Raw genomic sequence first — 23,817 nt, forward strand, 5'->3', positions numbered from 1 at the left:
TGTGGTGTTTACCTATTCAGACTTAGAAATACTAATAGAGAGACATTTTTACTGTTAGCAAGTGTTACATGCTTTTTTCTTTCTTTTTTTATTTTTCTTTTTTTTTCTTTATTTTTTATTTTTTTCATTTTCTTTTTTTTCTTTTTTTTACCTGTTTTTTCTTCTTATTCCAGCTTTACTTTTAGAAGCCCAGTCAACACCATTTCAGGTCACACCTTCAACTATGGCAAATATTGTGAAAGGCCTGTACACTCTCAGACCAGGTAAACACCTGTCATTTCTGTTGGGATTGGGCCTGTGTTTTTATTTATTACAGCCTTATACGAAAGGACAGTGGTTCTTTATATGCTTCGTAAGGCCAAATGACATTTGGGTTTACTGTAGTAAAAATCCCAGAACTTAAATCTGTGTGAAATGTTGGTTTAGAACTCACTTGGAACTCGTTTTCTACCAGTGAAAAGCAGCTGCTTTGGTTTTTGTAGAGAGAAATCCAGAAAATAATTTGCTGATTCATTTCCTATGTACGCTGACACTTGAAAGTATCATCATCTGTGAACTGAGGCAGGAGGATAGTGAGTCTAAAGCCAGCCTGAAAGCCGCATAGGTAGACTGTGTTGCAAAACAAAGCAAGAAAATGAATCTCGTGTTTGGTGTTAGTTTTGTCTTTGTTGTTATGGAGGTTCTCCTTTATTTCACCCTGTCAGATGTGTAGGAGTGCATATTCAAATTACATCTTCTAGTTCATTAATAACTTGGCAAGGGATCTAGAACAGTTGATAAAGTTATGTCATGAGGATTTGAGGGAAGACACATAAACAATACCTATATTCACAAGCAAGGCCTGTAAATGACTGTAGTGTGTCTACTTCATAGTAAAAGTATGGTTGGATGCAAAGCAATCCAAAGAGCCTTTGTAGGGCCTCAAGCTTGCCACTGAGTTATCTAGCCATTTACAACATGCCTATAAGAGAAGCTTGTAGAAATCTCAGGGTAAAACATTATCCTGCAATCAGTAAACACAAAAAATGCTTTTTTTTTTTTGGAAAGAAATTACTGTTTTGTGAAATTTTGTTATCTGAAGATTCAAAGAAATAAAATGTGAATGGAAAATTTAACCTGGGAGCTGGAGAGATGGCTCAGTGGTTAAGAGCACTGGCTGCTCTTCCAGAGGTCCTGAGTTCAATTCCCAACAACCACATGGTGACTCACAACCACTCAACAGAGCACTCATATACATAAAATAAATAAATCTTAAAAAAAAAGAATTTAATGTGACACCAATAATAAGCATTTTTAACTGTAGTTACTCATCATTTGAATTTAATTATTATTATAACAAATTAATAACTGATAGTTAATTAAAAAACACTTCAAAATTTGGCTTGCTAAATTAAGAACCAAGTGAAACTGGTATCAAGGAAGCAGATTCAAGAAATTATTATTATTTTGAGGCAGGGTTTCCCTGTAGCCCTGGCTGGCCTTGAACTCACAGAGATCTGCCTGCCTCTGCCTCCTAAGTGTTGGGACTAAAGGTGTGCGCCACCACTGCCCGGCAAGAAGTTATTCTTTCTCAGGCTATTATAAAATGATTAGTGACTTGTAGAGTGTTCATGTTTATTAGCTAACTTTGGCTTTGGCCTTGAGTTCTATTCTTTGTAATTTTTAACAGGAATCATTTGTATAAAGTAACTACTTTTATAAAGTTACAAAAATATTTTATCACATTTTCTAGTAAGCTATTTTTCTAGTTTTTCTGATATTTGAATTTTATTTTCCTATAGTGTTAAGATGCCCCATGAATTTTTTTGTACACTAGATTATGAATGATTTTTTTCTTTTATGTTGGAAGTCTTCCCAGTGTAGTATGACAAATTCTGCCTCCTAAGTAGGCAGGTTTATCAGCCGTGGATGGCCTTTCACACATGCAGCAAAATTATAGAATAAAGCTAATTACTATGGGTAGAAAAAAATTGTAGGTGGCTGTTTATCTAAATGCTGTTTTATCCAGGTTGAGCTCTTGTAATAGGATTTATGCTCCTTGTGAGGAGAATTCTGTATTTGAGAATTGTCCTTTTCAAAAGGTGAATTTTATCACTGACTAACCTTTTGCTGCCCTAGGTGTTTTCAGAGACGCTATTAAACATGTTTTGACATTTCCATGTTTTGCCAGTGCCCATTATGTTCCTAGTCTAGTAAAATTCTAGTCACCTGACAGATTAAGGTTGGAATATTACAAAAGCTGAATTTTAAACATAGAAGCTGCTGCTTCTGCCACAGGTGTCCTCAATAATGTTAGTCTTTGTGTGCCACATTTCAATCATCTTGGTAGGTTTTCAGCCTTAGATTCATGCCCTCACCCAGTGGCAATTTGGAGGACTTGGCATTGATGTTATATTTCCATCTGAGTTTTTAGAAACTCTCTTTAGAAGCAGGTGTAGCAACTTTACTCTTCCTCTTTTTGTCTAATATATACACTTTTGTTTCATTATCTTTATTTTAATGACTACTTGAAGTTATACCACCTGATGAAAGGATTTGACTTCTGGAGCCTCAGACTGATTTGCTAGTCATTCCCCAGAACACTCTAATGACTCTTTTTAAAGCTACATGCTGGAGGGGCACACCACTAACAGCATTTGCCATGACACTGTGAAAGGGAAGTGTAGGCTGGCCTGCATGTTCCCAGCTCTTGCCTGTTTCCTCTAATTTAGCTCTTTTTTTGGACATCTTTTTTTCTACTTTTCACTTACCATTGACCACCACCACACAGAATCAAAAATGTGGGCTTTCAGATTCAGATTGCAGTTTTTTTTTTTTTTTTTTTTTTTTTTGGTTTTTCGAGACAGGGTTTCTCTGAGTAGCTTTGCGCCTTTCCTGGGACTCACTTGGTAGCCCAGGCTGGCCTCGAACTCACAGAGATCCGCCTGGCTCTGCCTCCCGAGTGCTGGGATTAAAGGCGTGCGCCACCACCGCCCGGCTAGATTGCAGTTTTTAAAGTGGGCTTACTGGCTTTACAGAGCATTGGCATTTTCATGTTTTTTTTTTTTTTTTTTTTTTTTTTTTTTTTTTTTTTTTTTTTTTGGTATAAATAGCTAGAATATTTATAACAGGGACATTTTGAAAGCTCTAACCTGAAATACTTGGAAAAGGCTAAATAGTGCTCTTGAAAGTCTTATTCAGGAAGACCAGATGCCATCTCTGAATGGAGGACCAGTATGCATGTGTGTTTTACCTTGAATAATTAATTTAATATTAACAAGCCTACGTAATGTTGCAGATCTTTTCTTTGAATAATCCATTCCTGTGTTTGTTTGTTTGTTTTTTTGTTTGTTTGAGACAGGATTTCTCTGTGTAACAATCCTGGCTGTCTTGGAACTCGCTTTGTAGACCAGGCTGGCCTTGAACTCACAGAGATCCACCTGCCTCTGCCTTCTGAGTGCTGGGATCAAAGGTGTGCACCACCACCCAGCCCATTCCTGTCTTTACTCATCTCTGAACCTGATTGGTACAAATACTCTAATAAACGTTTTTGTTATGTCTGGTGGAAATATATTCCTATGACCTCTCTTTGCCCTTTTATTTTCTATAGATTATTCTTTAGGTCTTTCTCTTGATAACCATGTAATTCTCTTTTACTGTTGTGTTCCCCCTCCCACACGGAGCTGGAATTTAACAGGGATCAAAATAGATTTTTATTTCCAAAGCACTAACTAGTTCTCCACCTCCCTGCCCGTGTTTGGATTGTTTTCTCTTTGGGTTATACTTATCATTTCCTTTGAAGTGCTGTGTTCTGGGACTGGTTTGTTGTTTGAATTAATGGCTCCTAGAGCTGGTATTGCCATCAAGCTGCTTCTCTCCACATCCTCTTCCACTTGGAATTGCCTAGTAATCTCATTTGTGTTTTCCCACATCTCTATAATTTTTTACAAGATCTATTCAAAGGTTATAGATTTTTATTCAATTTTCTTGAATCAATAATATAAAAATGTCCATTTTTTTATACTTTTTAGAAAGAAAATATTTTTGTGTGTTTACCAAAATAGGGCCAGACTAAGTTTTTTTTTATTTAATTTGGTTTAATATATATTCTTGTTGTTTAAATAAGAAACTTGCTTTTTCATTTGTTATTAATGAATCATATGTTTCCCCTCACAGAATGGGTTCAGATGGCTCCAACTTTGTTTTCTAAGTTTATTCCAAACATTCTGCCTCCAGCTGTGGAATCTGAACTTTCTGAATACGCTGCTCAAGATCAGAAGCTTCAAAGAGAACTTATACAGAACGGTTTTACCAGGCAAGTTAGCTTTTCCTTTAGTGACAATATAGCCCATTTCCCTAGGCTTCTAGCTTGGCTAGAGAGAGTGTTGAGAATCAGTGTCTGAGAGCTGGGGCTGTGGACTCCTTGTCTGGACATTTCCAACTGGGTACTGAGCGGGTGGAAGCTGTTCATTTCTGTGTGCATTTTGAAGAATGGACAGTTAGGTAGGACAAGGCCATCCAGCTTGGACTTTCTAACATTAATCCTGAACACGATGAAAAACATTATTGTCATGTTTTCTCTAAATCTAAATGTTCTTTAAAAGTAGAGTGTCTCTTTATAAATGTCCAGATTTTCCCTTCCCTTGCCTTTGGTGTATATGTTTATTTTTCTGAAATGTTTACAGTTCTGTTGTTATTGTTTTACTCCTTTGGGGAGGCCCCGCCACCCAGCTCCCAAATAAATCACACACAGAGACTTATTCTTAGTTATGAATGCCCAACCTTAGGTTGGCTTGTTGCTAGCCAGCTTTACTTAACTTGTCCCATCTATCTTTGGCCTTGGGGCTTTTACCTTTCTGTATTTCTTTTTTTTTTTGGTTTTCGAGACAGGGTTTCTCTGTGTAGCTTTGAGCCTTTCCTGGAACTCACTTGGTAGCCCAGGCTGGCCTCGAACTGACAGAGATCTGCCTGGCTCTGCCTCCCGAGTGCTGGGATTAAAGGCGTGCGCCACCACCGCCCGGCTCTCTATTTCTTACTCCTTGGCTTGCTATGTAGCTGGGTGACTGGCCCCTGATGTTCTCCTCCTTTTCTGGCTCTTTCTTTTCTCCTCCCAGATTTCTCCTTCTGTTAATTCTCTCCGCCTACCAGTCCCACCTAGCCTTTCTCCTGCCACTTTATCGGCCATTCAGTTCTTTTTTAGACCATCAGGTGTTTTAGACAGGCACAGTAATACAGCTTTGTAGCTAGAGTTTTCCTGCTTGGCCCACAGTCAGGACAAATCTCTCTCATCTGCCAGTCCCACAGCCGCTCAGACCCAACCAAGTAAACACAGAGACTTATATTGGTTACAAACTGTATGGACTGTATGGCCGTGGCAGGCTTCTTGCTAACTGTTCTTATAGCTTAAATTAATCCATTTCTATAAATCTATACCTTGCCATGTGGCTCATGGCTTACCGGCATCTTCACATGCTGCTTGTCGTGGCAGCGGCTGGCAGTGACTCTCTTCCGCCTCCTGTTCTCTCAATTCTCCTCTCTGTTAGTCCTGCCTATACTTCCTGCCTGGCCACTGGCCAATCAGTGATTTATTTATTGACCAATCAGAGCAACAGATTTGACATACAGACCATCCCACAGCACAGCTTCACAGAGTTAAACAAATGCAACATAAACAAAAGTAACACATTACTTTATTCTACAACACAATTCCTTATTATGACCATACCCCAGAGAAATCATAGAAAGTACAGGTGTTTTTTGTTTGTTTGTTTGTTTTGTTTTAAATAAGAATGAAATAATATAAAGATCTGATAATTTCCTGTGGGGAAGTACTTGGTTATGTTAGGAAGTCAAGGACACACTGGTAACTTATATTTTCATAATTTTTCTGTTTATATGTCTCCCCTATCTTTTGGTATCTGAATTCCTAATATTAAGGAAACTTATGAAAAAGAAGACCCAAGCAACAAATTGAATGTTGATTTGATTATCTGATGGGAGATGGACATTCCTCTAAATAAAGTTTTGAGTCCAAACTGAATTTCAGAAACATACCAAAACAGACAAAACAAAACAGCCTTTACCATGGTTGCCTACTTAATCTGTTTCTGGTTAAGAAAGAAAGGAAATGTTGTTGTTGTTGTTTGTCAGCCCACAGAGTGGACTTTTTTTTGCCTCAGGGGTTGTAGTTTTGGTGACATCTGTAGTCATAAGTTAGTGGAGGCACTGAGAATTTCACTGGCCATTTACTTCCCTCCCTAGCAGCTTACATCAGAAGTGTCAGTGCAGATGGGTGTTGCTTGAATGTAAGTGGATGGCTTTTCTCTTTGAGATTGAGGCATCTTGTATCTCCCAGTATTAAAGTATTTTGTGCGTAGAGTGAAGCCATTTAATGCCCTATTCTTTGACAATTTCATGGATTCATATAATGTATCTTAATTATACCCATCTTCCTATTACCCACCCCCCTCCCCCGAACTACTCAGTACATTTCCCTCTCAACTTCATGGTTTTCTTGTTTGTATTTAAAATAATCCAGAGTCCAATTAGTGCTGTCTATGTACATGGGTGTAGGGTTATGTACAGGGTATGGGCAGCCTGTCTGCAGCCACCCCCACCCCCAAAGAAAAGTAATTCCGCCTTCCCTAGCATCCATCAACTGCCAATAGCTCTTCAGCTAGAGATGGAGCCTCAGGAATCCCTCCTTCCCATATTCATTTTTAAATAATATAAAAATATAGTAATTTTTATTTCCACTTGTCTCACTGTCTACCCCAATCCATTAAGTAACCATTATTGTTAGTTTTTTGTGATCCTTTCTAGTTTTTTTTTTTTTGTGGGTTTTTTTTTTGTTGTTGTATTTTAGTATAAATACAAGTAAACTTAAAGTATTCCCTTATTTTTATTCTTTTCCCCCCACATATTCAGCTATATGTCTACATTAGACTATTAGACGGTATACTAACTTAACTAGTTACTTAACTAGGCCCTAGTAGTTGTTTGGTAATACAGACAGAGCTGCAATGGAAAACCAAAAACATACCTTATTCTGTGCTTGTTGCATGTGTATCTCAGAAGTAGCTTGGCTGGATCAAGGGTTAGATATAATTGGAAATGTGATTAATACTACTGTTGTGCGTATGTTCTTTGTGGCCATACATACACTGTGTACATAAGTATAACTGTACTTTTAAAAAGTGTAGAAGCTACTCAGAATAAGTTAAATCTGTATTTCTGAGCTGAGCATATGTTTGCATTTGTATTTCTGTTAACGGCTTGTTTATGTCCTTTGTCATTGCTCTGTTAGTCTTTTTTCCTTGATTTCTAGGAGCTCTTTATATAGGAAAGAAATTGGCTCCTAGTCCAAGATAATATTCCTCAGTTGATCTTTTGGCTTTGCTTTCAGTCACGAGAAAGTGGTTTTACATTTTTGTGTTAACTATACTAGGTTAAGGTTTTTGTGACATATGTAGTTTGAATTATAATTAAATTTTGCCTTATTCACTGTTAAAAAGATTTATGTGTTTATATGTACCACACATGTCCAGAAGCCCACAGAGGCCAGAAGAGAAATTGGATCCCCTTAGTATTAGAGTTACAGATTGGGTTATTAGTCAACGTGTGGGTGCTGGTAACTGAACCCAGGTCCTCAGCAAGAGCCAAATGCTCTTAACCACAGATCCATCTCTTCAACCCTAAATACTTATAAATAAATGCAAAATAGTTAATTTTAAACATTAGTTTATTAATTCCCCCCTTTAAAATTTTGCCTTTTGAAAACCTCCTCTTGTGTCTGTCACTGAGCTGTTGAGGTTCATCCAGAGGTGTCTCTTAGCCCTAGCTTGGGCACTAAAACAAGTGAGCAGGGTGTGGAGCTGCTGGGTATATGGCTCTTATGTCAGACTTGGGTTGAGATGAGATGAGCAGCTGACTCTGGAAGCACCATCATACAGTATTTCTTTTGCTTTGAAAGAACTATTGTAGTATTGTGCTGCCAAGGCCAAGGGCATCAGGGAACAACTGCCTTGGGCTTTTTGTGTAAATTAGAATTTTTATTACTTATAATGGGGTTCTTTAAAACAGTTTCTGGCTGAGTTTTAAACATTAGGTTGTATTCTAAGAGGTAGTAAAATTGAAATGTCTTGTAGTACAAACTTAATCTAGCCACTTTTATAGTTAACACTGTGTATTACATATTTACTGTGAGGATTAAACTCTGCCTTCTAAAGGATTCTGACAGGTACTTTGAACAGAGTAGGCCCTGCCAAAGCAGATATCCTATGACCCACTTTTAGGCTTATTTAATCACCTATCAGAAAGGACTGCCATGCTTAGCCTCTGTAGAAGACCTGTCTCTGCTTGTGTCATGGGCATTCTGTGTAATACCTGTCACACTAATGTTCTCTTTAGTCATCTAGCTAGGATTGTTTTAGAGAAAAATAACATTCACTGATATGAAAGGGAAGAAAAACTCAAAATATACAGGCTATCAGATAACTCTTTTACTGCCTATTTGGGCATGAGCAGTAATTTGTGAGTTTTATTTTACCAAGTTTGTGGTTCTTTATTGGTATTCCAAGCTCTTCATTTTGTGTCAAAGTCTTTGAAATGTTTTTACATAATCTGCAAATGTATTCAGATCTATCCTCTGCAGTAGATCTATAGATGCATGGAAGTACAAGGAAGACTTTTTTCAAAACTAGAATAGACATATGAAAGCTCGACCCGTCATGATCTTTCTCTGGTAATTGTATTGATTGGATAGGTTGGTGTCTGCTGTCAGAAATTACCTTGTGGAGATTAAGCTTATTGGCAACAGAGAACATGAGCCTTGGCTTGGAGTGTACCATTTAGGCCGGCCTAGAGTCCCAACCAAACATTTTGCAAGGGCAAATAAGATGTTCCCTCTGAGAATAGGTGACCTTGGTTTCTGGAATACAGTAGAACTTTGTAAAGATACTGGTGTTTTTTGTTTTTTTTTTAGCTGAGAGAGTGGCCCCTGAATTTGAGCTTTTTCATTTCATAGCAGAGCACAGTGTACAGCTGCAGATTTCACAAATCAGTATTGTCTTTTGCATCTACAACAGCTACTTTCTTCATGCCTGCTGTTTTCACATCTGCATTTCACCCCTGTTACTTGTACATCTTCTGTTTCTATCTAACCAGTGAGGAGGTAGGAATGGATGCTTTGTTTAGAAGTAGAGGTTCCAGATATAAAGTTTTGTATCTTCGGTTTTAATCAGCATTATAACCACATAAGTCACTTTGCTGGCTTTGGTAGGGCATAAAGTTGGATATCTTTTTAGGCTGCTCAGGGCTGTTCCTGGAGAATACAGTGGAATTTTTTTCTAGATGCTCACTGTAAAGAATCATATACCTCTCAGTCATGTATTATGGCCTCTCTGCCAACCATCAAGGATCCTTAGCTTAGCAAGAGATGTCTGTCTTGGTTAGAAGCAAGTGAGAAAATAAACTTGGAATATCTGGAAAATTATTCAAAATCTTACAATATTTCAAAATTAGCATTGGTTTAATAATCAGATATTGTTTTATTGTTTGGTTAATTTAAATGTGGGATGCTCAGATCAGCATTTTAGTAATTATCTGAGATTGTGAATTATTAACCAATTTGTTAATTCAACAGATACATTTCCAGTGTCTCTTGTGTGCTAGGCACTGAGGCACCAGGGTGGACAAGACAGGCAGAGTCCTCACTTTTGTGGTACTTGTGCTCTACTGTTGGCAAACAGATAATAAACTTGTAAAAGTATGTACAATTTCAAGTAAAAAAATAAGCACTGTGAAGAGTATTAGAGAGTAAATTAGAGTTGGGGGGTAATCAGTGACATGGTGTTAGCCTCCAAGGGGTTGTGATTCCCTTGGGAAGAGAGTGGCAAACAGAAAAATATAATCACCCCAAAAGTGAACGGAGGTGATAAGGGCTGGAAAATGAGGTGGGAGAGAGAGTCCAGAGCCATGACATTGGCTGAAATGAATTGGAATTGATTTTGAACTGTAATGAAAAGTTATGAAGACTTTTAATCAGAGGTGTGAACTAATCTTATTTATACCTTATATAAGCTCACTCTGGCTCTTTGTCAAGAATAATATAAGGTTTGGGGATGGAGCTGAACAGACATTATGTTCTGGGTATGGTAAATTTTCTGTGTATTTAATGATGAGAATGCTGAACCTATAGATCTCAGACAGAAATCAGAGCTGCCTGTAAATCTCAGAGCCACAGACTGATATAGTCTGCATCTTAGAAAAGAAAGAAGAATGTATATGGAGAAGAAAATGTGGCCTGTGACATTGTTAAGGAGAGCCAACAAAAGACACCAACAGTGGGTGGGAGAAGGTCAGAAGAAGCTAAGAATAAAAGTATTTCAGAAAGGAGGGATGATTGTACCCTTGGCTGAGAGGCAAGTAAGTGGAGCCATTATTGCTCATTGGTTAAGCATTGGAGTTTGGGTTAGTGTCTGAAGCCAGAAAGCCAGAGTGTGATTCATGGGAGGCATGGCCTATACACAACCACTCTTAACTGGAGTACAGAACGTGACTGCCTCTAGGCCTGTGAGGCTAGGCTGGGCACTATATCTGAAGATTTGTGCTCTCCACCCACAAGGGTCTTCAAGTACCTCAATTTCTGGCTTCCATAGGCTTTGAGAGTCTCAGTTGGGGCATGAGGGGAAGATTTTTAACTCCCCTCTTTTTGATATTTAAAGTTTGGCTAGTACGTGCAGAATATTGGAGATAATATTAGCAGAATCCATGGTTGTTGTCAGAGACATATTTTAGTTTGTACCTTTGTAGTACTCAGTGTAAACCATCTTTATAGATGATTCTTCATTTAATAACTTTCTATATTTAACAGGCTACATATACCCTTGAGGTAAGAATACTCGAGGTAAATGACTCAGCTAATGTTTAATGTCTGTTTAAACAGTCTGTTGGGTTAGAAACTGAAGCATTTGCTGTTTCTGCTATCACATCAATTTATTTCTGCTGGTTTTGTGTGTAAAGAAACCAGTCAGTTTTGTTGACTTCTTCGAACTCTTTTCTTATCCCTAGAGGTGACCAGTCCCGGAAAAGAGCTGGGGATGAGTTGACTTATAGTAAGTGATAATGCTTTTCCTGTTTTGATGAATTTTTGATGTGGGCCAGCTTCTGAGGATGAGTATGGAGACCATGTTTGTAGGGGTGGTGGTCTAGATGGCACAGCATGGCTTGTGAAGTTGGGGTCATTCTGGCCTTGGGCTCAGGCAGGTGCCAAGAGACCACAAGATTCTTTGGGATAATGCCTCAAAATCAGTTCGTGGTGATATTGGCTCCTTTTCAGTTCTCTCAGACTGTGTTATTTTTCAAAGTTTTTAAAATAAATACACCAGGAGATGGGGATCGGGAGAGAAATAGCTTTGTGTGAACAGAGTGCTCTCTGTCTCTCATGGTTTTTCTTTGTCTGACCTTTTTCCCCCAGACAGTCCGTCTGCTTGTGCAAGTTCCAGGGGATACAGATAGTGACTGCTGAAGTACTTTTCTCTCGGAGAGAAGACACTGGAGCTGCAGAAACTGTTCCAGGCACAGCGGGGCCTGCACCACTCAGGAGCTCTGTCAAAAGGCTGTTCTCAGAGAGGATGCCACACTTCTTTCTTTGATTTTCAGTTTTCAAAAACAAGAACTAACAAAAACAATTGCTGCTAGACTTGGGGGTGATTTTGAAATGGGACAATCTTTTAATGAGTTTATCTACAGAGCAAGTGTCTTGGAGAGCGGCCATTGCTAAGTGAAGCCCAACATGCAAATCAGCTTCCTCCAAAATACAAGAACGATAGAATCTTATTATTTTTTAAGCATTTGTCTTGTTCATTTGTGGACTTGGCACATGGTGTCTCATGTCAAGATATCTTTGCTTTAAACAAGCAGATGTTACAATACAGTGTTCACCCGTGCCCCAAACAATCTGTTTTAAATTCAGAATTGGTCTATGTTTAGCATTAGTCTTATGGAGAAAAATGCTAATAATTGCTTTCACTATAACTTTCCCCATCAGTTCACGTTTTTAACTCTGTGCCTTGAGCTTTGTGCACTTTGCAACTATGTGACTATGTCATCAAACTCACAATGCTTCCTGGAGAAGTTGATACCCAAACTGGCCTACCAAGGCCTCTGGTGTGGCTTTGTAGCAGGATCTGATTGAGAAAATGGGCAGAGGTCAGAATTCACCCTTCTGTCCCAGTTCTCATGGGGACCAACTCTTACAGAGTGGTTTCCTTTCTGCCGTCACCTCACCTGATCTTACCAGCCTCTAGTGTGGGTAGAGTCCTGGTCTGTGATACTGTAGAGATTACCCAGCTGTGGGAGCTGTTACCTGGATCCCTCTAGGGAGCAATAGTAGTTAAAGCCAAAAATAGTAAATATTTCTTGGTCCATCTCATTTTGATGGGTGCATTTTAGTATTTGTAAAAGGTCAGCTCTGCCCTGCATCTTGTAAACATCATGTTTGATATTTGAGTACAGCAGGGGAGAGTTTGCACTGGTGTTTGAAGACTACCTTCAGCTGTGATAAAGCTGTATTGTCTGTTTCACTACACCAATAGTGCTCTTTAGATCTTCACAAACGTCTGAAGCTTTCTCTAGCTGTTTTTCAATGGTAAACAAAAACAGGCATGGTGAAGGAAAAATATTTTTCTTCTCAGTTTTGCTTGACTGTGAAGTGGCTTCGTGCTACCAGGCTTTAGCTGACGGTGATTCTGACCCTTCAGAGAATGCCTCCCCAGGCTACTACTTCGAAACAGTGGGCAGAAGAGTTAGAAATGGTGCACTGGGGGCAAGAATGTTGCCCAGTAGCAGTCCTGGATTTGTAAATGATGGTCTAGGGGAGGAATAGTAAGAGCTGACAGCTTGGCTCCTTCGGGTACTTCTCTGCAGTTGGTAGTTTGTGGGGACTTTAATTGGCTTCGTTTTATTTGGGTTACCCTGAGTAGAGACAGGAAGGTGTACAGCTTTTTCTGCTCTAATATCAAGGGAAATTTTCATTTTATCAAGAAGCCCAAAGTTTACTTTTCTGTTGGAATGCTTGCCACAAGGTTGTAAATATAATTTGAAACTGGTTTCTTCTACATGGCTTTAATATTTTTGACAGTAGTAAAGTTGGAACATTTCTTGAGACATAAGTAAGTAGCTCAGTGTCTTAATTTCCACCCTCCCACCTCCACTGGAAGAACGTACTCTTTTTTTTCTCCAATAGAACTTTCCCTATAAAAGCATCATATTACATAAATTGGCATTAAAGTGTGTGCTTTTGTGTTATTAAATTAATGGAGATATAATCATACACATTCTGTGTTAGCACAAAATAGAGGAAAGCCTGTAAAATTCTGAGTCAGAGCTGGATACAACTGTACTGGTACTGAAAGGCATAGTTTGTAAAACATACTCAAGGTGAAATTGGCCTTGCTTATTAATTGAAATCTTGACAGAATTCGTAGTCCTCAACTATGAGGAAGTAAAATCTGCTCTCTCCCACTTTATATTTCCAGAAAACACTTTCTTTTCATGTGTCTTGTGTTCTTGCCAGTGAGATGTGCAGTTTTTCTACCCCTGCTGAGGACTACTTTCTTTTTTTTTTTTTTTTTTTTTTTTTTTTGGTTTTTCGAGACAGGGTTTCTCTGTGTAGCTTTGCGCCTTTCCTGGAACTCACTTGGTAGTCGAGGCTGGCCTCGAACTCACAGAGATCCGCCTGGCTCTGCCTCCCGAGTGCTGGGATTAAAGGCGTGCGCCACCACCGCCCGGCTGAGGACTACTTTCTTAATCAGATCCTCAATGGCCAAATGATGCACATTGGTTAGCCAGTCAGTGTAATGCAGTTAATGCTTTAAAAGAAAGCCACAAAGTGTGCGTTACTGAAACTTCTGGAAAAGTCTTTTTTTCTGGTTCACTTTCTCTCCCTTTTGCTAGGATGAAGTTGGTTTGAGTGTTGGTAAGAGTGCAGAGGAAAGGTGCCCTTGGTCACGACACTGCATATATGTCTCTAATGCTCAGACCTGCGTAGCTGCTGCCCCCCCCTGTTTGCTTTCTGTCAGGTTGCAAATTTGCACACATGAATGATTCCTCAGGAACAGTTTGCACACTCCTCACTTCAATGTACTCTGTATAGACCAAACAGCATCAAAGGTTATCAGCATGAGAGGCTTCATACACTTACTAGCGAAGGCCATGGTGAGCTTGCAAACAAAACTGGTTTTTGCAGGTAATGGAAAGAGGAGCATTTAATGTTTAAACAACCTCCCTGTAAATAGAGTAAATAACCTTCCAGATTTTGCTGTCTTATTGAGACTGTTTGTTTTGTTTTTTTCTCCTGTTTCTTCTCTCTCACAGTGGTTAATTATTCCCACAGTTAGTATGCAGAAGGAATTTCCCTTGAGCTAAGATTCAATTGTTTATTAAGCAGCCAACATTAAACTAAGCATTATTCTATGAATGTATATTCATAGAGTATACTAAGCTGAGATAATAAGAAACAACTAAAAAGCAAAACAAAAACCCTGCATTAGCTATCCAGCTGTTAGAGTGTTTAGAGTTTTTTGTTTGTTTGTTTTTATGGTGTATCCCTTGAGCTTTTAGCTTGGAATATTATATTTGCTTTTATCCATGTGTAGGTCTTTTAAGGGGATGTTAAAATTCAAGGTTGGAATGTGACACCATTAACTGACACCTAAAGCAAGTATAGAGAGCCTTTTCTGTTGTGATGAGTGCTTTCAGTAAAAGTGTGCAAAATGAGGTTCATTTTGACCAGAGGTTGCAGCGGTCCATAGAGAAATGGCTCTTGTGCTTTAATTACCACATAGAAATTTGCCTTGATTTCTGACCCCCAGAACTTTGGGAAGGAGGTACCTGTTCTTTCCCAAAGGAAATGCCTCCTCTCTGGTCCCCCTGCTGCTTAACTGCAGTCACTGCCTCCTCCTTCCTGCTCTAGCTGAGACCTTAACTTGAACCTCTGTCCAGAGCCAGTGGCTTGGGTCTGCCACCTCACTGCAGGACCTGTTATTTTACAGATCTGTGCTCTGCTGTGAAGAACTTGGTTTTAGGTTTGATTCATTGTTAGAAGAGTGCTGATGAATTATACCTCTGGGAAAGTCATCAGCATGGCTCTGAGGTTAAAAGTTGAGTGGTTTGGAAAATAGTTTGTATTGGTTTTTATGTGTCTTTTAAATATTGTGACTGTACTAAATGCAGTAAGACTGAATGTTCTCCTAGGGTGTGTTTGGTTGAATGGTTGGCAGTACCCTTGGCTCTTCTTAGTCTTATTTGTCAGTGTTACAGCCGTGCAATTGTAGAGAAATTATTTAATGTCAAGTCCTGAAGAACTGTGACTCAAACAAATGCTTATACAAAATTTGGAGATCACATGCAGGCAAAAGCTTTTGCCACCCACCAGCATAGCAGAGTGAATGAAGCATTGCTGTCCAGTCTCCCGACCACTTGTCATAAGGCATGGCAAATCTGGTACTGTCCTTTGCCACTCACTCATTCACAGAATAAGACTAAAGCGCTTACTGAGCTGGGGCACAAAGCTGCTGGCCTGGGCTCTCCTTATAAACATTTGATGGATTTTGAATCACTCTTCTGTATTAGGTGTATATTCTTACTAAAACATTGTGGTTAATGGAAAATAAATCTTGTACAGATGTCCTTAAACTTGTTTTGTTATAAGTTTTGTGTAGATGTCCTGGCTCTGATACCTGGTTCACTGTTGTAACATGGATGCTCAGTTCCACTTACAGGGTACTCTGTGACATGGGAGCCACAACTCAGACACAGTTAGCCTTAACCTTTAGATCAGTGACTACAAAACTGTTTATATGTGCTTTAGGCATTACAGTGTATGTGTGTAGACATGAACTGTGGATGTATATGGTGTTTATGTAAGCATGTACTGTAGATGTAGTGTACAGTGTATGAATGTGTACTGTAGGTAGTGTGTGTATGCATGCTGTAGGTAATATATGTGCACACATGTACTGTGGGTGTATAAAGTATGTATGTATGAATGTACTGTAGGTGTTGTATGTGCACGTGTGCTTTAGATGTACGTGGTCTGTGTATAAATGTACCGTAGGCATATATAATGGGCATGATTTCCTTGGTGGAGGAGCCCAGAAGCTTATAAGCATTTGATAATAAGAACATTTTGACTGTTGTAAACATGCCATTTCCTTTTGGATTAATATATGAATTTATACAAAACCATTCCAAAGACCAAAAGTCTTGTTTTTAATATAATTTAAAACCTCATGGAAGTGTAAACAGATGAAAATAGGAAAATTCCCATTGAAAATGCCCAAGAAAAAAATAGAAGGAACTTGCTGTACCAAAAAGATATCATCATATTTTTCAAAAGTGCAATTAAATTTAAAACAGTTACAATGGTGTAAACATAGACGTGGTGATGGGAAATTCTAAAACAACAAAAAAAAACCCACATTCCTAAAAATAGGAATGAAGGCATACATTAACACTGGCTTTTAAGAGTTATTCTGGCTGTGAGGAGTTATTCATTGAAAACTGCTAGAGAAAATTAAATTGATTGCTGTCATACATACCATTCATCAAAGAAAGCCCAGATGGACTAAAAATTAAATTTAAAAGCACAGCACAAAAAAGACAATATGACTCCCCACTCCTAGGAATGGAGAATTTTCTTTTAAGGACATAATCATGAGACACAAATGCTGTATACATGTTGTCACCTGCCTTTGTGCTCCATGGAGTGTTTAGTGTGTGTACTTATGGATACATTTTTAACAAAACTTATGTGTATATCTGCACCTGCATGAGTTTATATGTACCATGTGCATAGAGTGCATGCAGAGGCCAGGAGAGAACCCCTAATGTAGAACTAGAGCAGTTCTCAACCTGTGGGTCACGACCCTTTCACAGGGGTTGCATATCAAATATCCTGCATATCAGACAATTATGATTTATAACTAGAAAAATTGCAGTTATGAAGTAGCAACAAAAATAATTTTATGCTTGGGGTCACAACAACATGAGGATTAAAGAATCAACGCATTAGGAAGGTTGAGAACCACTGAGCTAGAGTTACAGTTTTGAATTGTCTGATGTCTGTGTGCTAGGAACCAAACCCAGGTCCTCTGCAAAAGGAGTATACACTCAACATTGAGCCATCTATCCACACCCAAATTGTTTAAATTTAAACATGTACTCATATACTGCTCCACATAAGACACACACAAAAAAGGGAGAGAATATTTTGAACTATTGTGGGTGGTATTTGTATCTTTTAAGACTATTCTTTATTTAAAAAAGTGGGGTTTTTTTTGTTGTTTTTATTTTGATTTTTTGACTTTTTGAGATGGGGTTTCTCTGGCCCCTGACAGTCCTAGAACTCACTCTGTAGACCAGGCTGACTTTGAACTCAGAGATCCACCTGCCTCTGCTTCCCTAGTGCTGGAATTAAAGGGATGTGCTAAAAATGGTTTTTAAGTGAGAGCCGTGCGATTCAAAAATGATTTGGGACTGAAGAGATCACCCAGTAGAGTTTGCTATGTGTGTGTGAAGGCCGAAGTCTGACTGCTAAGGACCTATGTAAGCTATCTGTGGTAGCATTCCTACAGCAAATGGGAAGTGGAGACAGAATCATCCCTGGGAGCTTGATGGCCAGTTAGCCTGGCATTACAGTGGTAAACAGAGACCATGTCTCAAAAATACAAGATGAAAGATGAGCCACATCCAGCATTGTCCCCTGATGACTTTGGACTGTTGTGTATGTACACAGGATACATTTGGACACATAAACTATTTTATAAATTTGATTTAGGGTCACTATTGCTATGTTGAAACACCAATCAGAAGCAAGTTGGTGGTGTGTAGCAGTTTCCTCCAAGATGAAAACATTTCATCCTTCAGGGAAGCTCTTTAAACAAAAAGATAAAAACTGAAAGTAGCTTCAGAAAGTCCCTAAAACTGGCCAGATTCCCTAGGTCCCCCACTTGCCAGAGTAAACAATAAAAGCTAAGGGTCCCCCCTCAGAGGAAAGAGCTAAGCTGCAAAGAAGATTCAAACAAGCAAAGCTATAAAAAAGACCAGGTGTGTGTGTGTGTGTGTGTGTGTGGGGGGGGGGGTGTAAAGAAGACTGACCAGACCAGTGGTCTGGAAGAAGTAGAAACCAGCTCAGCTGTCTAGAAGAGGTTTAGACCAGAGTCACTTGGAAAGGACAGTCTCCAGCCTGTTGAGCTGTCTGCAGGCTGTGCAGTGTGCTCCAGGTTTCCCAGCTTTTGTGAGCTGTCACCCATGCTGGAGTGGGCCTTGGTGTTGCAGCTGGCTGTCATTCTACTTCTGTAAGTAACTCTAATAAAACTCACTGGTTCACCAAGTTGGACTTTGGCGGTATCTGTACTTTGGTCTTGAAGGGACATAGCCCACTTGAGCGCATGGCTCTGGCAGGTCTTACCCTTCTCTCCCATTCCCTTTACCTTGCCCCAGACCACTAGATTACATTCCTAAAGCTAGCCACCACGGTCTCTTATTTGGCCACTTCCTCCTGAGGCTGATTAACAAGGTCCAGCTATCAAAGTATTTAAGTCCATCAGTCAAAAGCCCCTTTGGGCTCACCCAATTAGCATGTCCAATTAAACACCTCATCCTAACACTGGGTTTCCCCCTTTTACATTTATAAACTGCCATTTGACAATGGGCTATGTCTATCTCCTGTCTATCCAGAGGCAGTCCTTTGTTCCCCTCCAGGACAAATACCCCGCCTCCTCTCCCTTGTTCCTTCCCCTTCTCCCTTGTCCTCTATCTCCTGTCTTTGTCTCTTATTTCCTGCCCCTCTGTCCCTCTAGGGCAAATAAATCTCTTTTGTGCTGAGAACTTATTCTCAGAAGTCCTGAGCAGATACTAATCTCTTACAGGTCTGTCGTGGGATCCCTGTCTGGGGTAAGTAGATATGTGTATTGTGTCATATTTTTTTCACACAACTGGGGAGGATAGGGTTTATGGCTTATACTTCTAAACTCTAGTCAATTATTGAAGGAAGTCAGAGCAGGAACTCAAGCAGGGCAGGAACCTGGAGGCAGGAGCTGATGCAGAGGCCATGGAGGGGTGCTGCTTACTGGCTTTCTCCTCATGGCTTTCTCAGCCTGCTTCCTTATAGAACCCAGGTGTGGTGATTGATATATTGTGTACCCTAATAAACTTTGCTTGAAGATCAGAGAAGGAGAGCAAGCCATAGCCACCACCTCTTACCTCACCCTCTCTTCAGCCTGAAAGAGCCTCAGCCAATAGGCCTCTAGCCGAATGAGCTTCCTCAGCCTTATATACCTTTCTCATATAATTTCCTGTCTCAACTTTACTAGTACTGGGATTAAAGGCATGTAACTCCCAAGTATTGAGATTAAAGGTGTGTGTCACCACCGCTTAGCTCTGTTTTCTCTCCTAGACTGAGTCAGGGTGGCTTTGAACTCAGAGATCAGATGGATCTCTGCCTCCCGAGTACTAGGACTAAAGGTGTATGCCACCACTGCCTGGCCTCTGTTTAATCCAGTGGCTTGTTCTGTTCTCTGATCTTCAAGCAAGGTTTATTAGGGTACACCACACCCAGGACCACTAGCCCAGGGATGGCACCACCCAAAATAGCCTGGGCCCTCTCCCGTCAATCACTAAGAAAATGCCTTAGAGGGTTCCTTGCAGCCTGATCTTACGGAGGCATTTTCTCAACTGAAGTACCCATCTTTCAAATGATTCTAGCCTGTGTCAAGTAGCCAGCACACTTCATTATTTCAAAACTTGTAAACAAAAACATCATACTAAAATTAATGAGACAGAAACATTTAAAAAGTTATTTTTGAAGTTTTTGTTTTTCATGTAATGCTGAGAACCACTGAACTACACCTTGAACCCTTAAAAATGTTTTATTTCTGGAACTCCTTTTGGTCTTTATGCAAAGATCTCATTGTTTTGGTTCTAAGGTAAGTTTATCTTAAGGCTTGATTTTAGAGGCTACTTAGTGGCTTGTTTTATGCCTGAAAAAGCTATCTCATTGATACCTTTGGATGTAAAATAGCTATGCTTTCTAGAAGAAATGTTCAGTTCCAACTGCCTGGTTTGTTGAGGTGTTTCTCAAATACTTGATAATACATTTTCAGCTTTTTTGGTGTTAGTAATCTGATCTTGCTGAATATATAGGAACAGTCTTTACCACTGTTGACAATAGCTTAAAAACCAACAGAGAAACTTATTCTTGGGTTTTTTTCCTAGCTTTAAGAGTACATTTTTATAGTTAGAGTTTTCCTGCCTTGCCCAGAGTCAGGACAAATCTTTGTCACCCGCCAGTCCCACAGCTGCTCAGACCCAACCAAGTAAACACAGAGACTTATATTGCTTACAAACTGTATGGCTGTGGCAGGCTTCTTGCTAACTGTTCTTGTAGCTTAAATTAATCCATTTCTATAAATCTATACCTTGCCACGTGACTCATGGCTTACCGGCATCTTCACATGCTGCTTGTCGTGGAGGCTGGCAGTGTCTCTCTGACTCAGCCTTCCACTTCCCAGCTTTATTCTCCTCCTTGTCCCGCCTATACTTCCTGCCCACTCACGGGCCAATCAGTGATTTATTTACCAACTAATCAGAGCAACACATTTGCCATACAGAACATCCCACAGCAGGGTGGATATTTTTGGCTACATATTGTGCTGGTTGGTTTTTGTCAACTTGACAGAAACCCAGACATATCTCGGAAGAGGGAATTTTAATTGAGAAAATGTCTCTATAAAATCAGGTTTGTAGGCCAGTTTGTGGGGTCTTAATGACGGAGGTGGGATGGCCTAGCTCACTGGGTGTGGTGCCACCCCTGGACAGGTGCTGCCGGTGTGTTTAAGAAACTAGGCTGAGCAAACTATGAGAAGCAACGCAGAAGGCATCCTTCTGGCATGGCCTCTGCTTCAGTTCCTGCCTCCAGTTCCCTGCCTAGAGTTCCAACTGTGACTTCCTTTGATGATGGACTGTGATGTGGAAGTGCAAGCCAAATAAACCCTTCCCTTCCCAAGTTGCTTTTGATCATGGTGTTTGCCACAGCAATAAAATCTCTAAGACATAAATCTAAAAATCCCAAAGTATCTGTAACAAGAATTTCTTTCGATTGGGTCACAACTCTTCCTTTCTTGTTTGTATCTCATTTGCCTAGAAGAATCAGGTGTGAGGACTGCAGAGGTGGCTCAGTGGTTAAGAACATTTGCTTTTCTTGCATATGATCCAAGTTGGGTTCCCAGAGCCCACAGGGTGCTTACAACTGGCTATAAATTCAGTTCTAGGGGAATCCAATGCCTTCTTCTGGTCTCTGAGTGTACCAGCTTGCAAGTATGCATTCATGCAGGCAAAATACTCATAAAAATAAACCTAAAAAAAACCTGTTACCTATTCACTCTGAAAATTCCTTCTAGATGGCATATTATTACAAATGCTTCTCACCATGGGATAAGGCTGACAAAATCATCAAACATTCATTCTTTTGTTTTTAAGCAGAAAATTAGAATGTGTTTTATGTTTGACTGTTTTATATGTATATATTGGTTTTATTTATGTGTATGGGTATTTTGTATGCCTGTATTCTTTGAACAACATGTGTACCTGGTGCCTGAGGAGGCCAGGAGAGGGTGTTGGATCCTCTAGGACTGGAGTTACAAGTAGTTGTGAGCCACTGTGAGGGTGCTGGGAATGAAACTCACATTCCCTGGAAGAGTAGCAATTGCTCTTAACAGATTAGCCATCTCTTCAGCCTCAGTTTGACAGTGTTTTGAATAGTGCAGTGAGATAACTAGCAAGTCCTTTTGGTGTTTAATTTTTCTTATCGTTTTTAAATTGTTGTCAGCATGCTCTATGGAAGATGATGAAGTATATGTATCAAACTAACACAGAGACTGTGATATTCAGGAAGGGATTAGTGAAATCCTGGCCTGGCACTGTGAGGCTGTCACTGGTCTTTTGAAGGTTCCTTGAGTACTCTTGTGTGCTATCTGATCCTTGACATGGGGACTGAGACTTGCCATGTATTGGTAAAGTCTCTTTTCTCTTAGAAAAAATCGTAACTCCTGGTTTTTCCTTGTGCCTCAGTGGAGCATCTTATTCACTGTGCAGACCACCCACTTAAAAGAGAAGGGAAATTTACTGCCCCACAGAAGTGCCAAAGTTAATAGACAGCTAAGGGTGTACTCAGGGATGTGAATGAATGAAAATGAGGACATGGCCACTCTTAGATATAGTTGAAGAGAAGATTTTTATTGTAGATATGAGGGAGAGTTCAGTCAGACATCTGAAAAGTCCAGAGCAGAGAGAAAGTGGATTGAACACGGCCAGCAGAGTCGACCAGGCTGTGGGAGGAGAGAGACGAGAGTAATATAGAAGGGGTAAGAGAGGGCATGAGGCAAAGGAGAAGAACCAAGAGAACAAAGACCTAGAGAGCACATGGCTGAAAAAGCTAGGTTTTATAGGAATCAGAAGCTGGGGGAAGAGAAGTAACGCTCAGGGGCTGGGGAGGTTTAGGGTAGGGGGTGGGGGTGGTGAGAGGTGCTGAGAGTCAGGACTCTGTAACAGGTACTTGCAATGCTGAGGTAGCCTGGTGGCCAGCATCCACTTTGATATGTTAATACATACCTCAGTCATTTGTCCTGGGGGTCTTTGGAACCGGACAGCCCTAACAGTGGGCTGCTTCTGGCTTTGTGCCAGGCTAGCCTTGCCCTGGTGGTTCCTCATGATTGTCAACTTGATTGGATTGAGGAATGCCTAGGGAGATTAGTAAAACAAATGGGTTGAGGAGAGTTTAGTGATAGTAAGTCACACATCTGGGTGTTTCTGAAGGTGCCATCAGAGAGGATTAAATAAGGGATACTGTATCCTTGAATGTGGGCTGCAACATCCCATAGGCTAGGGTTGCAGAGGGAATAAAAAAGTAAAAGGAGAAAGCCCAGAGTACCAGCATTCTCTCTACTTTCAGCCCTCTGAGACGTTAGTAGCTCTCCTCACAATGATGGACTGACACCTCCGAAAACATGAACAAAATCAATCTTCCTGGAGTTATTTTCTTGGGTATTTGTGGTGATGGTTTGTGTATGATCTAACAAAGCTTGCCTGAAGACCAGAGGGCAAAGCCAGCCACTAGTTAGCCATAGAGGCCAGGCAGTAGTGGCACATACCTTTAATCCCAGCACTTGGGATCTCATGCCTTTGCTCCCAGTACTTGGGAGGCACACAAGCCCTTAATCCCAGCACTAGGGAGGTTGAGACAGGAAGTGATGTGGCTGGGTGGAGAAAGGAATGTAAAGCAGGAGGAGAAAGAAGCTCACCCCTTTCGGCTAAGAAGTTGGTGAAGTGAGAAGTAGCTATGGCTTGTTCCTTTGTCTCTCTGATCTTTCAGCATTTACCCCTATACCTGGCTCCGGTTTTTATTAAGACCAATTAGGATTCATGCTACAGATATTTGTCCCAAAGACAGAACATCTAACATTCCTTGTGTTATCTGGGTCCTCATATTGTTCCCTTGGCTGCTGCAGTAGTCAGCTGTTACATCAGTGAGCTGAACAAGAGACCTCTGACCCTAGGATGTCAGTTTAAGAGCAGCAAAACATCTCAGAGACTTGGTTCTTGTATCTGTCAGTGAGGAGTGTCAGAGGGCAGGGCAACACAAGAGCATATTAAAACTAATAACCAAGAAGGGGAATGTGCTGTTTGTTCTGAGATAGTTTGAGCTGTAACATGCCACAGCATATGAGTCTCTCTCTCTTACACATAATCCCTCCCTCCCCCTCTCTTGTGGGGGAGGGG

General features: G+C 40.2%; 1 protein-coding gene across 1 annotated transcript in view; it reads left to right on the top strand.

Annotated features, from left to right (window-relative positions):
* The window catches only part of Cacul1 (CDK2 associated cullin domain 1), a 73,206-nt gene extending 57,531 nt beyond the window's left edge, over window positions 1-15,675 (top strand). Inside the window, exons 6-9 of the mRNA XM_052714020.1 lie at window positions 174-263; window positions 4,156-4,294; window positions 11,050-11,093; window positions 11,456-15,675. Coding sequence (XP_052569980.1) covers window positions 174-263; window positions 4,156-4,294; window positions 11,050-11,093; window positions 11,456-11,496 — 314 coding nt within the window. The 3' untranslated portion in view covers window positions 11,497-15,675. The remainder of the gene's footprint in view (window positions 1-173; window positions 264-4,155; window positions 4,295-11,049; window positions 11,094-11,455) is intronic.
* Window positions 15,676-23,817: the final 8,142 nt, after the last annotated feature.

This window comes from Peromyscus californicus, unplaced genomic scaffold, assembly GCF_007827085.1.
Source record: "Peromyscus californicus insignis strain IS unplaced genomic scaffold, ASM782708v3 Scaffold_4__1_contigs__length_199733344, whole genome shotgun sequence".
NCBI classification, from domain to species: domain Eukaryota; kingdom Metazoa; phylum Chordata; class Mammalia; order Rodentia; family Cricetidae; genus Peromyscus; species Peromyscus californicus.